The 13,009-nt window shown below is 37.0% G+C and overlaps 1 protein-coding gene across 1 annotated transcript; it reads right to left on the bottom strand.

Annotated features, from left to right (window-relative positions):
- Positions 1 to 4,102: 4,102 nt before the first annotated feature.
- On the bottom strand, positions 4,103 to 12,271 carry LOC113075627 (NLR family CARD domain-containing protein 3-like). Its single transcript, XM_026248306.1, has 8 exons — positions 12,183 to 12,271; positions 9,957 to 10,062; positions 9,221 to 9,331; positions 7,834 to 7,944; positions 5,922 to 7,712; positions 5,425 to 5,598; positions 4,686 to 4,864; positions 4,103 to 4,553 (listed from the first exon to the last, which is right to left on the bottom strand). Coding segments are annotated over exons 2-8 (2,400 nt in total). The 5' UTR covers positions 9,989 to 10,062; positions 12,183 to 12,271; the 3' UTR covers positions 4,103 to 4,551.
- Positions 12,272 to 13,009: the final 738 nt, after the last annotated feature.

Genomic DNA, 13,009 nt, shown 5'->3' with positions numbered 1-13,009 from the left:
TGGAAACATTTTTCCGTCATTTCTGACGGTTGTGGCAAACATGAAGCCAGCAGGGCACATGCTGCAGCGCTGGGGAAAATGGATGGTTTCAAACAAAGTCACCAGCCAGGACGTGGAAATATTATTAACCAGCTGAACAACGTAACAAATGAACAAATAAATGGAGAGAGAAACAGAACGATTTCAGAAAGATTTAATTCCGTTTCAGTCTTTTTGTGTATTGAACGTTCATAGGAGATAAATGAAGTTAGCTTACTGACAACAATTAAGGTGTATTTATTTGTCCGCTTGCCTTCAGCACTGAGCTGAGGACAGCGATACAAGTTGATGTCCTCCTCAGCGCCGCAGAAAAGCGCTGGACGGAGATGAAGGGAAACCCGGGGGTTTTTTTTGGGGGGGGGGGGGGGGGGGTCATATTTTAACTGGCCCATCCAGTTTTCTGGAGGCCCACCTACAATAAAAATCCTGGCGCCGCTACTGATGAGCACAAGAGTGTTTCAGTGAATGATCCAGCAGCAGCAGCAGGAGAAACATGCGCTCTTAATTGATCTTTTCGGTGCAGATATTATGCAAAAGTATTGCTATTATTTTTTGGAGCTCTTAAAGTATTGTTAGTGCATGCTTGTTTGTGTGTGTAGATTCTCGTAGTTGCGGATGATGTGCAAATATACACTATTATACAGGATTTTAGGAGACAGACTATATTTATAATGTGTGTGCATGCATAAACATAAATTCCTAAACTCATGTGGGATTCCCGTTGGTGTCTGTGGACACTTGTTTGAAAAGCAGTTCGTATATAGGGGATGGCATCGTTTTAAATGCATGATCCAAAACCCGCTGTTATAATGTATTTTGATGGATGTAAATGTTTGGTCTCATAAACGGAACGCTTACTGTGTGACCTTCCTATATCATTGTTTTAATTGTTGAATCTGATGTTATGAAACAGTGTATCGGTCTAAATGTCAGCGATGTGATAACGGGCACTTAATGCTCGGGACTGACGGGATTGCACAGTGCAGGCGGGGTTTCCTCGGTTTTTCTGCAGATGGAGGTTCCCTTCTCCTCCCTCCCCTTTAAAACGAGCATTCAGTGTTTTTCAGAATGCAATACTAGTATATACAGCCTACTGTTTTTTAAGAGCACGATTTATTTTTAATAGCACGCATAAAAAGGCAACATTACCTGACAGACATTAATTTATTCTGCGTTATAATAAATCACACCTGTCTTTCTGTGACAGAACTGGGCCCGGTTCCCCTATAACGCTCACTCTTAGCGCGCTAAGAAGACCTGGAAAGAGATATCTTACCAACAGGGCCGTTTCTAGGCATAGGCAAACTAGGCAAGAGGGTCTGGGCGGTCGCCTAGGGCGCAAACAGCTGGGGGGCGCCAGTGAGAGCCCCCACCCCACCAAGAGTTTATATATATATATATATACAAATCTTTGGTGAGGGGGGGGGGGGGCGGTTGGTAGAAATCTCGCCTAGGGTGCCAAAAAGGCTAGAAACGGTCCTGCTTTCCAAAGTTGTTTATGTTCCTAAGTGTGTCCCTCGAAGTGTCCCTTTGGAAGCTTCTTAGCACGCTGCCTCTTACGTCCGACGTTACAAGAGCGCTGTCCAAAGTAATGGTGCTGAATTAGTTGGGATCGATTGCTCATGAATCGATTTTCCACTTCACGCGAAGGTGCAATACAGCGTTAAGAAAGACAACACGTTCTATGCAAATGAAACATCCCTCAAATTATTACAGTAAAATTTATATTAACATAGTTTAAGTTATCAGTAGAATATAGACTATAAATTAATTTATCAAATGGTCAGTAATATGTTCACACACGATATGTTGTGACGGTTAGACGAACCGGGGATCCCTTGCTAATCATCCACCCTCCTCCTTATCCCGTTGTGCCTGGTCTTGTGCTGCTTCTTGACATGGGTTTAACGACTTCTAAAATTTATGTAATACACTTTTATATTAATGGTAAGATACTTTACAATCAATTCTGTAAGCTGTAGTTACTTCTGTTTAATGTGGTATTGATTGCAATTGGTTTATGTTTTTAATAAAAAGCAACCCATCTACAATGAACACAGAGAGAGAGAGAGTTAAGATACAGAATATGGTGGGGAAGCAACGTAAAAAAGGGCACCAAGCCTCTCTTCAGAGGAACTTGAAGTTTTGCTGGACCTTGCCACCAGGTCGGAGATCACACCCCTGTGGTCCACTATAACCTGCACGTTTATGGCCGCGTATCCCTTTCGCGATAAGTAGCCTACGCCTGATCAGTCACTGATGGATTGGTGATAGGGATGAGTGTGCCATCCACCAGGATGTAATCCCCGGCATGGCGCAGAAGGGCGTTGGTGACAGTTTGGACACACCTCCACACCGAGGTCTTGATTAGGCCGTAGCCCTCTCCCTCGACCTCGATGAATCTCTGTAGCAAAAAAACAAACAAAAAAACGTAGCGCTGGCCTTCAGAGCTTAAAGCAAAATTCAGCCGCGTTAGCCTGGCAAGCGCAGGTCTGGGAAGGTCCAGCAGCTCCATAATGAGCTGTCTTGGGAGGCGAATATTTTTTATATTGCCACGTCAGGCAAAATGTCAAAAGGGCTTAAGTTTTGCAGAATAAAAAAAATTGACATGGACTAAGCTCCGCGTCCGGCTCCGTCTTTGATTCAATACAAGGTCACGTGGGCCCTGGACTGTAACAGCCGAGAGGGCGTCGGCGTGATTGAAAATGTCTTGGACAGTCTGAAATATATCACATCACCAAATAGAGTCACATGACTATGTGAGGTATGTACAAAGTTATAGTCATTGGCCATAACATAATAAAGTTAAAGTGCTCTGACTATAAATAAAGTGAATGAAAGAATGCAATAGTCCATTTGTAACATTAACTAAGATTGATAAAAGCTGTAGAATATAATTTTTGCTCCTTGTTTGAGTGTGTTAATTTCAACATTTAAAAACTTGCTTTTATCAACATTAAAAAACTGTGAACTGACTTTAATGATGAATATTTAGTTAAAATAAAATGTTGTATTAAATTGCAAAGTATGGTTCAGTCTTTTTAAAAAAAATTTAATTGAACACCATTTTAGTTTCTGTTCAGCATTGGTTGATTAAACTGCATTATTGTGGCTAGCTATCTGTATCAGTAAAATCCAAAATTGGTCGACCTCCATTTGTAATTGGAACATGCTTGTCATCCTAACATCCTAAGATTGGTGTTGAGCAGGTCACTTTGGAAATTTAACAGGCCACAGATTACCTTATTTAAAATGTAATAAGTAGTAACTATTTTAATTACTTTATTAATGTATGTAACTGGTTATCATTTTGAAACATGTAAACCAGGCAGGGTTAACCTTCCAGTAGAACTCTGATTACTGACTGACTCTCCGACAGAATTAAGATTATAGTAATTTATTTTAATTGAAGTCACCACAAACTCAGATTTACTTTCCCCTGAACTGTCACTCACATTTTTTAACACAGACTTTGTAGTGCACGACCCAAACTTAAATTTGTATAATTCATGAATGAAAACATTTTGTAACATGATATTGATGTACCATTTACATGGTAATGCAATGTCTGATTTTAAAATGGGTTTTAAAGGATGAATTTTGAGATTTTAAGCTTTCAGTTGAAATATAATTTCTGATGATTTTTAAAATGTGATAGAGAACAAGGCAAACGAAGAAGTCAATTTTTTTTAACAAAGGTCAGAACTCCTGTTATCATGTAGATTTATGAGGGTGCACTCTTGTCAGAAATTAATCCATTACTTTTCCTATATAATTTTAACAAAAAACATTGGTAAAATATATATTTGGGAGTCTTAGACCTTTACAACAATATATAGCTTGTCAAGATTAGATTAGATTTAATTGTAATATAGTGAAGTAAATGTAGGCGTCACGTGACAATTAACAGGTTTAAGATCACACTGAGGATAAATTCATAACATGAAATAGTTTAATAGCTATGATACAGATTTTGAAAACAAATCATTGTATAGCTACGACAGACAACACTGGGATCTAACAATGTCTTGGAAGAAATATACACAAACACAAAACGGCATTATTTAACTTTTATTTGACTTTATTAGCATTATTTGACTTCAGCAGTGGACCAGGGTAAAATAGCTAGACTAAAACCCGCTAAATTACTTAAAAGAAATTAAATACATAAAAAGAAAAGCATCTTAACTTCTCTAACTCTAACACCAAAACAGAGAACAAACAATACTTACAAAAGAAATGGCATCTATCTACAGTATCATAAAATTACTTGTACTATTTCTGCCATATTTGTCTTAATTTAGCAGAAATAGAAAGAGTAGTACGCTATTTCAAAACCAGCCGGCTGGTAATGTAATGGTCTTACATCAATCCATGAGAAATATAAAGTAAAATACACAGGTGCTAGGTTGATAATTATTTCAGTCTCTGCTGATTGTGACGTCTCTGTATCAGGTCCTTGTTCAACATCAGCTGATCCTGAGGAAACAGGATTGATGTCTATATACTCAGTCCTAAAGTAAAACACACAGACAGTATGAGAGATTACTGCTGTCACATCACATCAGCAGATACACAGCCAGAAAAAACACAGCCAGAGATATTAGCATATTCATATCAAAAGTGTATAATAAAAATATACTCACAATAGTATAGTTCTGACAGTTTATAATCTGGATCATCTTTTAGATCAGAAAGTAACTTCACTTCTGAATCTCTTAGTTTATTCCCAGACAGATCTAGTTCTCTCAGGTGTTCAGGGTTTGATCTCAGAGCTGAAGCCAGAGCAGCACAACCTTCACCTGTGACCCCACAATCTCTCAACCTGTAGAGAACAAGGACAATTCTCACTCTCAAACTTTTTGTCTCAAGATCAATCTTTGTTCATTTCAAGTTTTTAGAACTGGTAAATTGACTACTACTAGTATTACTTTTATATCACCGCACAGCCTTTTAGAAGCTTAGTGTTTAAACAGTAAAAAAAATACAGTAAAAACAGTTATATTTTGAATATTATTACAAGCTAAAATAACTGTTTCCCATTGTAATATGTTCAAATCTAATTTATTGTGTTCAAAGCTGAAGAATGAAATAATTATGATAATTCAGTGTCACATCATCCTTCAGAACTCATTCTAATATGCTGATTCGCTGTTTGAGAAACATTTCTGTTAATTATAAATGCTTCATATTTTTGTGGAAACTGTCAAATTATTTTTCAGGATTCTTTGATGAGTAATGAACTCTAAAGAACAGCTATTTTTTTTAAACTGGAATCATTTGTAACATTAAACAATATACATGTATTTACTGTCACTTTTGATCAATCAATGCACAATGTCTTATCTCACACAGAAATAGAAAGCATTAAAGAGATTATCTTACTTTAGTTTCTCCAGTTTACAGTGAGAATCCTTAAGTCCATCAGAGAGATGCTTCATGCCCAAATCTAGTATTTTATTCCCAGACAGATCCAGTTCTCTCAGGTTTGAGGGGTTTGATTTCAGAACTGAAGCCAGAGCAGCACAACCTTTAGCTGTGATATTACAGCCACCCAAACTGTAGAGAGATTGAACATTTAGGTACAGTAAATTCAACACAGTAACAATAAAACAACAACATTTTGCTTTTCCATTTTTTTTTTTTTTTTACTTTAGCAAATTACTTCTCCAGGGAGGCAAACTCATCGGGGTGAAAAAAGCTGAATAATAATTATTATTATTTTATTTAAATAATTATATTGTTAAACAACAGTCTAATGGCATCATATGTCAAAATATGATATCAAACCTAGAAGAAAGGCTTACAAGCAAAGTCATTGGAAACTAACAGAGGTTCACAGATCCCAATGTTTTGATAGTGTTTTCATCAGTGTTACTTACTGTGCTGATCTGGATTCTTTAATCACAGGAAGCAGCTTCCGAACGTCTTTATCAGATGCATTTTCTCTTCCAATAAATTTATTCAGCTCAAACACATCGCTCATTTGCTCTAATGTCAACAAGAAATACACTAAACCTGACCACTGCACAGAGGTGAGTTTGGCTTCAGCTAATGTTCCAGAGTTCAGATATTGTTGTATTTCCTCCACTAGTGAATGATCACCAAGCTCATTCAGACAGTGGAACAGATTGATGGACTTTTTTGGAGAGCGACAGCTCCTGATCTTCTTCTTGATGTACTCGACTGTTTCCTCATTGCTCTCAGAGCTCCCTCTTGTCTGTTTCATTAGTCCTTGTAAAAGACCCTGATTAGACTTCACTGACAGACCCAGAAGAAACCGCAGGAGAAGATCCAGATGTCCATTCTTACTCTGTAGAGCCTTATCCACAGCACTCTGATGCAGCTCAGATAATGAAACCTGTTTTGATAGAAACCAGTCCTTAAGTCTAGTCAACAAACCACGTTTTCTGACTGGCTCAAACACATTTATGTTGTTGTTTGTACAGGAGAGGTGCACATATAGAGCCGCTAGATGTTCCTGAACGCTCAGATGAACAAAGCAGAAGACCTTCACTTGATTCAAGCCAAACTCCTCTCTGAAGATCTGAGTGCACAATCCTGAGTAAACTGATGCTTCTGTCACATCAATGCCACACTCTCTCAGGTCTTCCTCATAGAAGATCACATTGCCTTTTTCCAGTTGTTCATATGCAAGTTTTCCTAATTTGAAAACCATCTCTTTGTCTGTGTCCTTCTTGTTGTACTTCATGTCTTTGATGTTAATCTGTGCCATCAGGAAGTGTGTGTACATCTGAGTGAGAGTCTTGGGAATCTCTCCACTCTCTGCTTGACTCAACATCTTCTCCAGAACAGTGGATGAGATCCAGCAGAAGACTGGGATGTGGCACATGATGTAGAGACTCCTTGATGATTTCAGGTGTGAGATGATACTATCAGCCAGACTGTGATCTCTGATTCTCTTCCTGAAGTATTCCTCCTTCTGTGGATCACTGAAGCCTCGTACCTCTGTCACTCGATGGACACACTCAGAGGGGATGAGATCAGCTGCTGCTGGTCTGGAGGTGATCCAGATGAGAGCAGAGGGAAGCAGATTCCCCACAATGAGGTTCTTCAGCAGCACGTCCACTGATGCTGATTCACTTACATCACACAACCTCACATCGCTCTGAAAATCCAGAGACAGACGACACTCGTCCAGACCATCAAAGATGAACAACACTTTATATTCATCACTGGATTTTTCTATTTCTTTAGTTTCAGGAAAAAATACATGTAGAAGATCTGAAAGACTGAGTGTTCTGTCCTTCATCAGATTGAGTTCTCTGAAAGGAAGTGGAAATATGAGCTGGACGTCCTGATTCTCTTGTCCTTCAGCCCAGTCCAGGATGAACTTGTGCACAGAGACTGTTTTTCCAATGCCAGCGACTCCTTTTGTCAGCACAGTTCTGATGGGTTTGTCTTCTCCAGGTAAAGCTGTAAAGATTTCACTGCATTTGATCGCTGTGTCCTCTGTTGCTGTTCTCCTGGATTGTGTCTCAATCTGTCTCACCTCGTGTTCATTACTGATCTCTCCACTCTCACTCTCTGTGATGTACAGCTCTGTGTAGATCTCATTTAAGAGTGTTTGGTTTCCTTGCTTTGTTGTTCCTTCATAAAGATACAGAAACTTTTTCTTCAAATTGGATCTTAATTTGTTGAGGTCTTCATGGCTGTAAAATTAACCACATCACGTGTATAAAAGTGCAGAAGTCTACTGAAGTGAAGGATAATCATGTTATTGATAATAAACTATATGATGAATCTTTGCAGCATCAAGACCTTGTATTTTACCTGACAGCAGGATACATGCTTTCATTGATGTCTTGTGGTTGATTCACCGACTCATCATATTTCATTTTCTTACTGATGGGTTCTGTTACAGCTGAGGATTGCTGGGATCGCCTTAAAACAGCATAAAGTAAATAAATCAGATACTTTGAAGCTATACTTACTTGCCAGCAACCTGCCAAAATATATGCTTGCCAATGTAAAGTCTTAAAATTATAAAAATTGATATTAAAAAAGTAAATATTAGCATTTTACATTTTAAGTTTACTATAAAATAATTGTATTTTTATTTAAAAATAATAGTATTATTAACCCACTTTATTTTGTTTAAAAATAATCTTTTTTATCACAATTATTAATTTATATTTTATATTTAATGGGTCACACTATTGGTGCATCACCAATGCACGGGTTGACTCTGTACAGTTAGGTACAGCTCACTTTTGGGGAGTTTTCCACTGGGTACAGTACCTGGAACTTTTTTCAGTACCACCTCGTCTGAGGATCCAAGCAAGCCGTACTGTTACCAAAATGTGACGTAAATCCTGATGATCACTGATTGGCTGGAGAGAATCGCCACTACCCTTGTCACTGAACTAGCAACACCTTTTTTAACAACCAATAAATGATTTTGTGGTCTGTTGAGGAACCACAGACATTCCTCTAGTTCAGGGGTGCCAAAACTCAGTCCTGGAGGGCCGGTGTGCTGCAGAGTTTAGATCCAACCCCAATTAGACACACCTGAACCAGCCAATCAAGCTCTTACTAGGCATACTAGAAACTTTCCGGCAGGTGTGTTCAGGCAAGTTGGAGCTAAACTCGGCAGCACACCGGCCCTTCAGGACTGAGTTTTGGCACCTCTTCTTTAGTAGATTGCCGAGGAGCGGATCCAGCTAGAGCTTGATGGGGTGATGCAGAATGAAAAAGTTTTTCAGGAGTTTGCTCACCTCTTGGCCGTGACACTTTTAATCCCACCCACTTAAAGCGGTATTAAACTGCAGTGAAAGCACAAACCATGCCGAGCTGAGTCGTACCATGCGTGAGGTCCAGACCACGGGACGGTTGCATCTATCTACATCTTTTTTTTTTTCTTCAAGACTGGTCAAAGTGTTTTAAAATCAGTTATGAAAAGGTACATTGTTCTTATTTGTATTGGAAAAGTAAGACTGATTAACCCTTGGCAACTGGTAGTTCTGAAGACACAATCTTAATATGGTTTACACAACTTGCCCCAGATCTCCAGGTTCTCTTATGAGAACCATGGTGATAAACTTATGTGCACCCTTTTTTATAGTTATTATCACTGATGAATGTAATTGTTTATAATTTTTTTTGCTGCCATTTTATAAAACCATTTAGAGACTGGTCAGTACCATAAGCAACTATATACCTGACAGTCTGCTGGTCTGCATCCTTAAAGGTTGGTGGAGGTTCTATAGACCCGTCACTCTTCATAGACACACAGCTGGACTCTATGTCTGATGTTTTCCGCTTAACTGACCTATAACAGAACAGAGGTTACATTTAACTCTTTAAGTTATCATATATTCATCCTTTACAATGTGAATCCATGAGCAGGAACCTGCAAATGCAGAACCGGATGTTAGATATTATCCCCACCACGCTTGTTTACTAATTTTTGTGGCTAATTTATTTAACAATACGTACAATTACAAATAGGTTTTATGTTTAACACAACAGACCCATACGAAAGGAAAATATATTTACCAATATATTTCTTAAAATATATTTTGATATATTGTAATATATTATTTTCCCTTTTTATTTTCTAATATTTTTTATATTTGAATACATTTAATAATATATTGATGATACACATATTATATAATATATTGCAAAATATACAAATGATTGCCGCTTTCAATATATTGCAATATATTGGAAAAAAATACATATATATAAGAATATATGCCAAATATATTACATGATATTTTCCAATATACTGCAATATATTTTTGTTTCATAAGGGGATTTAAACCAATTTACAAAATTCCCAATATTTAATGAATGCTGGTGGGGTTTATCATTGCTGCTATTTTATAAAACCATTAAGAGACTGGGAGAGACCACAAGAGGTCATGGTAAAACCATAAGCAACTGTGCACCTGACACATTGCGGTTTGTCTCCATCCTTCATGTCTGTCAGTCAACTCTTCTCGGACACACAGCTCTTGAGAATCTTGAGAATCTGATCCCTCTTCCTGGACTGAACTGTAATAGAGCAAACAAGAGCGCTTGGTGACATCAACTGATGAGTGTCTTTCATTATAAAACCAGAAAAAGTGTAGCAAAGTAAAAATGTAAACTTTTGATGTCATGTTGTCTTTAATTAAAAATAAATCTTCAAAAAAATTTTTTACTAGACACATTCTGTCCTCATGAAGCTGCTCTGGGGGCTGTTACATAAAACAAGTTAAAAAAATAATCCAGGCTTATTTCAGTTAGTCTGATTTATTTGAACTTGATTTGGTTTCATAATGCAAAATTACCATAACTCAAACTGTCACTGTGGCAACTTATGCTGGAAAACTGATTAAGAGCAGGATTACTGTTAGGCTAAGGTGATCTACTCTTAAACTGACCAATAGGAAGTTAGGAACACATTGATATTACAGCGCTGACTCTGTGACATAAAATTATTTGACGTTATCAGTCCAAAGATAAAAGCATACAGAAAATGCAACTTAAATAATCAAAGAAATAAATATAAATCTCTTCTTGAGATTAGAGTCTCTTGACCTTCTGCAAGCCCCGCCTTGTTCACGCAGTGATTGACATGGAGGGAGGGGGCGGACACGTGATCGGCTCGGAATGCATTTTCAATGTGCACATTGAATTTTGCTATATTCATTGTGGGACATTGAATGAAAATGAAATCGTAATTTTCTTGACTGTGAGTGTTAATGCATTTAAGAAAAATTGCATTTAAATGATCATTTTGCCACAGTTTTTGCTTGAACATGTTAGACATATCTAATCATTTCTGTAATACATTTTCATTGTAATTTTGCAACTTATAAAGAGTTCAAATTAGTATTCATTTTACATATTAAAACTGGTGTATGAAATGGCAAATGAAAATTATGTAATTTAACTTTCATTTTCATTTTGCACCATACATTGCACAAATGTATTGGAAAATGTAAATGTAAATACAGAAATGCATTGTCATTTTGCATATTACATCCCAAATTGAATATTGCTACCCATATGCTTCCATATTCAATAACAGTATTATAAACATTAATTGGTATGAAGATTTATATAATTATTTGTGTATTGTATTTGTGTGTGCACTAAGATCTTTTAAATATGAAATGTAAAATCAGAGAGTAAAACATGTGATCACGAAGAACGGGACCTTTAACATTTGTAAAATAAACATTCATTAGAAATTTAGAAAAGTAATCCAAAAGTAATCAAAAGTAATCAGTTACATTAATAAAGTAATTGAAAAAGTTACACTACTATTACATTTTAATAGGGTAACTTGTAATCTATAACCTATTAAATTTCCAAAGTACACTTTCCCAACACTGATTGGGAAATGTCCCGATTGATCTTTTAGATTATTTTATGACAGGTTTCGGACTTTAATCCCCGCTATTCCCTTGGTGTGTCTGATTAGTCTGATCTTCCCGACTCTGACTGGAAATAACACTGATTCAGACATATTAAACACTATCACAGTATTTAGATTAGAAATTTAGCCACAGGGAATGTTTATGAACTTGCATGTAGAAATGTTGCTATTGAAATTTCTGAAATTTAAAGGGTTGATTGAGTAAACAACAAGAGACAGAAGGCATGGATTAAGGCTATTAAAATATGTTACTGAACAAGTCAAGTTCACTTATGATTGTAACTGATCTGAGCAAAGACGCTTATAATTGTTTTTAGCAATGAAGGTTATATTCTATTGCTGGGTTTCTAGTTTCTAGATATAATTATTGTTTTGTTTTTTTTTGCTTTAAATGATTCTCATTTTTTAACGATTATTAAATGTCATTAGCACTGAAGTGGGTACATGTGGCGTCAGCAACATACAATCCAAAAACAACAAAAAACAAATCATTAAAGCTGAATGAGTCAGAATAATAGTCTAACTAAGCAGTACAACAATAATTGAAGATAGTTCATCGTTTTAGTGATTTATATTAAGGCGTTTTAGGTTAATATAGAACCCTGCGACGTCGAATCTACATTCGACCTTCATCTGCTTTCGCGTCGATTTTATTCGACACAGACTTACACCGTTTTACAAATCATTTATCTAACAAATATAGTCATCACGCAAGTTTTGTGTATCAAACATTATCTTTGATACTTACTTTTTGTCCTATGATAACTTGATGCAGTTGTTTGAAGGAAAATGGCTCCTGTAACTCTTTCACTTTTGGATTGTACTGCAGTATCTTAACATATTATAACGTTACACATTAACTAGAAAAACCTCCAAGACTATAAGCCCTATAAGACTAAAATGGTTTCTTCCATGTTATCAGGAAAGAAATAATTTTAGCCTGATAGGGCTTTTTTTTCTAGTTAATGTGTAACCTTACAGTATGTTTTAGATAAGACTAATAAAACGGCATTGACGCTTCTCGTCATAACACAATGATGCCATCGATGGTGATGAAAAGTGTAAGATATACACTCACCTAAATTATTATTAGGAACACCTGTTCAATTTCTCATTAATGCAATTATCTAATCAACCAATCACATGGCAGTTGCTTCAATGCATTTAGGAGTGTGGTCCTGGTCAAGACAATCTCCTGAAGTCCAAACTGAATGTCAGAATGGGAAAGAAAGGTGATTTAAGCAATTTTGAGTGTGGCATGGTTGTTGTTGGTGTCAGACGGGCCAGTCTGAGTATTTCACAATCTGCTCAGTTACTTGGATTTACATGCACAACCATTTCTAGGGTTTACAAAGCATGGTGGTAAAAGGGAAAACATCCAGTATGCAGCAGTCCTGTGGGTGAAAATGCCTTGTTGATGCTAGAGGTCAGAGGAGAATGGGCCGACTGATTCAAGCTGATAGAAGAGCAACTTTGACTGAAATAACCACTCGTTACAACCGAGGTAAGCAGCAAAGCATTTGTGAAGCCACAACACGCACAACCTTGAGGCGGATGGGCTACAACAGCAGAAGA

Source organism: Carassius auratus, unplaced genomic scaffold (genome assembly GCF_003368295.1).
Source record: "Carassius auratus strain Wakin unplaced genomic scaffold, ASM336829v1 scaf_tig00017341, whole genome shotgun sequence".
Lineage (NCBI taxonomy): Eukaryota > Metazoa > Chordata > Actinopteri > Cypriniformes > Cyprinidae > Carassius > Carassius auratus.
Note: the sequence above shows the minus strand (reverse complement) of the source record. Positions and strands in the feature narration are given on the sequence as shown.

What these genes read in the sequence shown, in the direction of transcription:
- LOC113075627 (XM_026248306.1), bottom strand. Translation starts at nt 9,988, where the DNA reads ATGAAGGATGGAGACAAACCGCAATGTGTCAG. An exon ending in AGCATGTATCCTGCTGTCAG is followed by an intron (nt 7,713 to 7,833) that starts GTAAAATACAAG and finishes TTAATTTTACAG; the next exon opens with CCATGAAGACCTCAACAAAT. An exon ending in AAAGAATCCAGATCAGCACA is followed by an intron (nt 5,599 to 5,921) that starts GTAAGTAACACT and finishes ATCTCTCTACAG; the next exon opens with TTTGGGTGGCTGTAATATCA.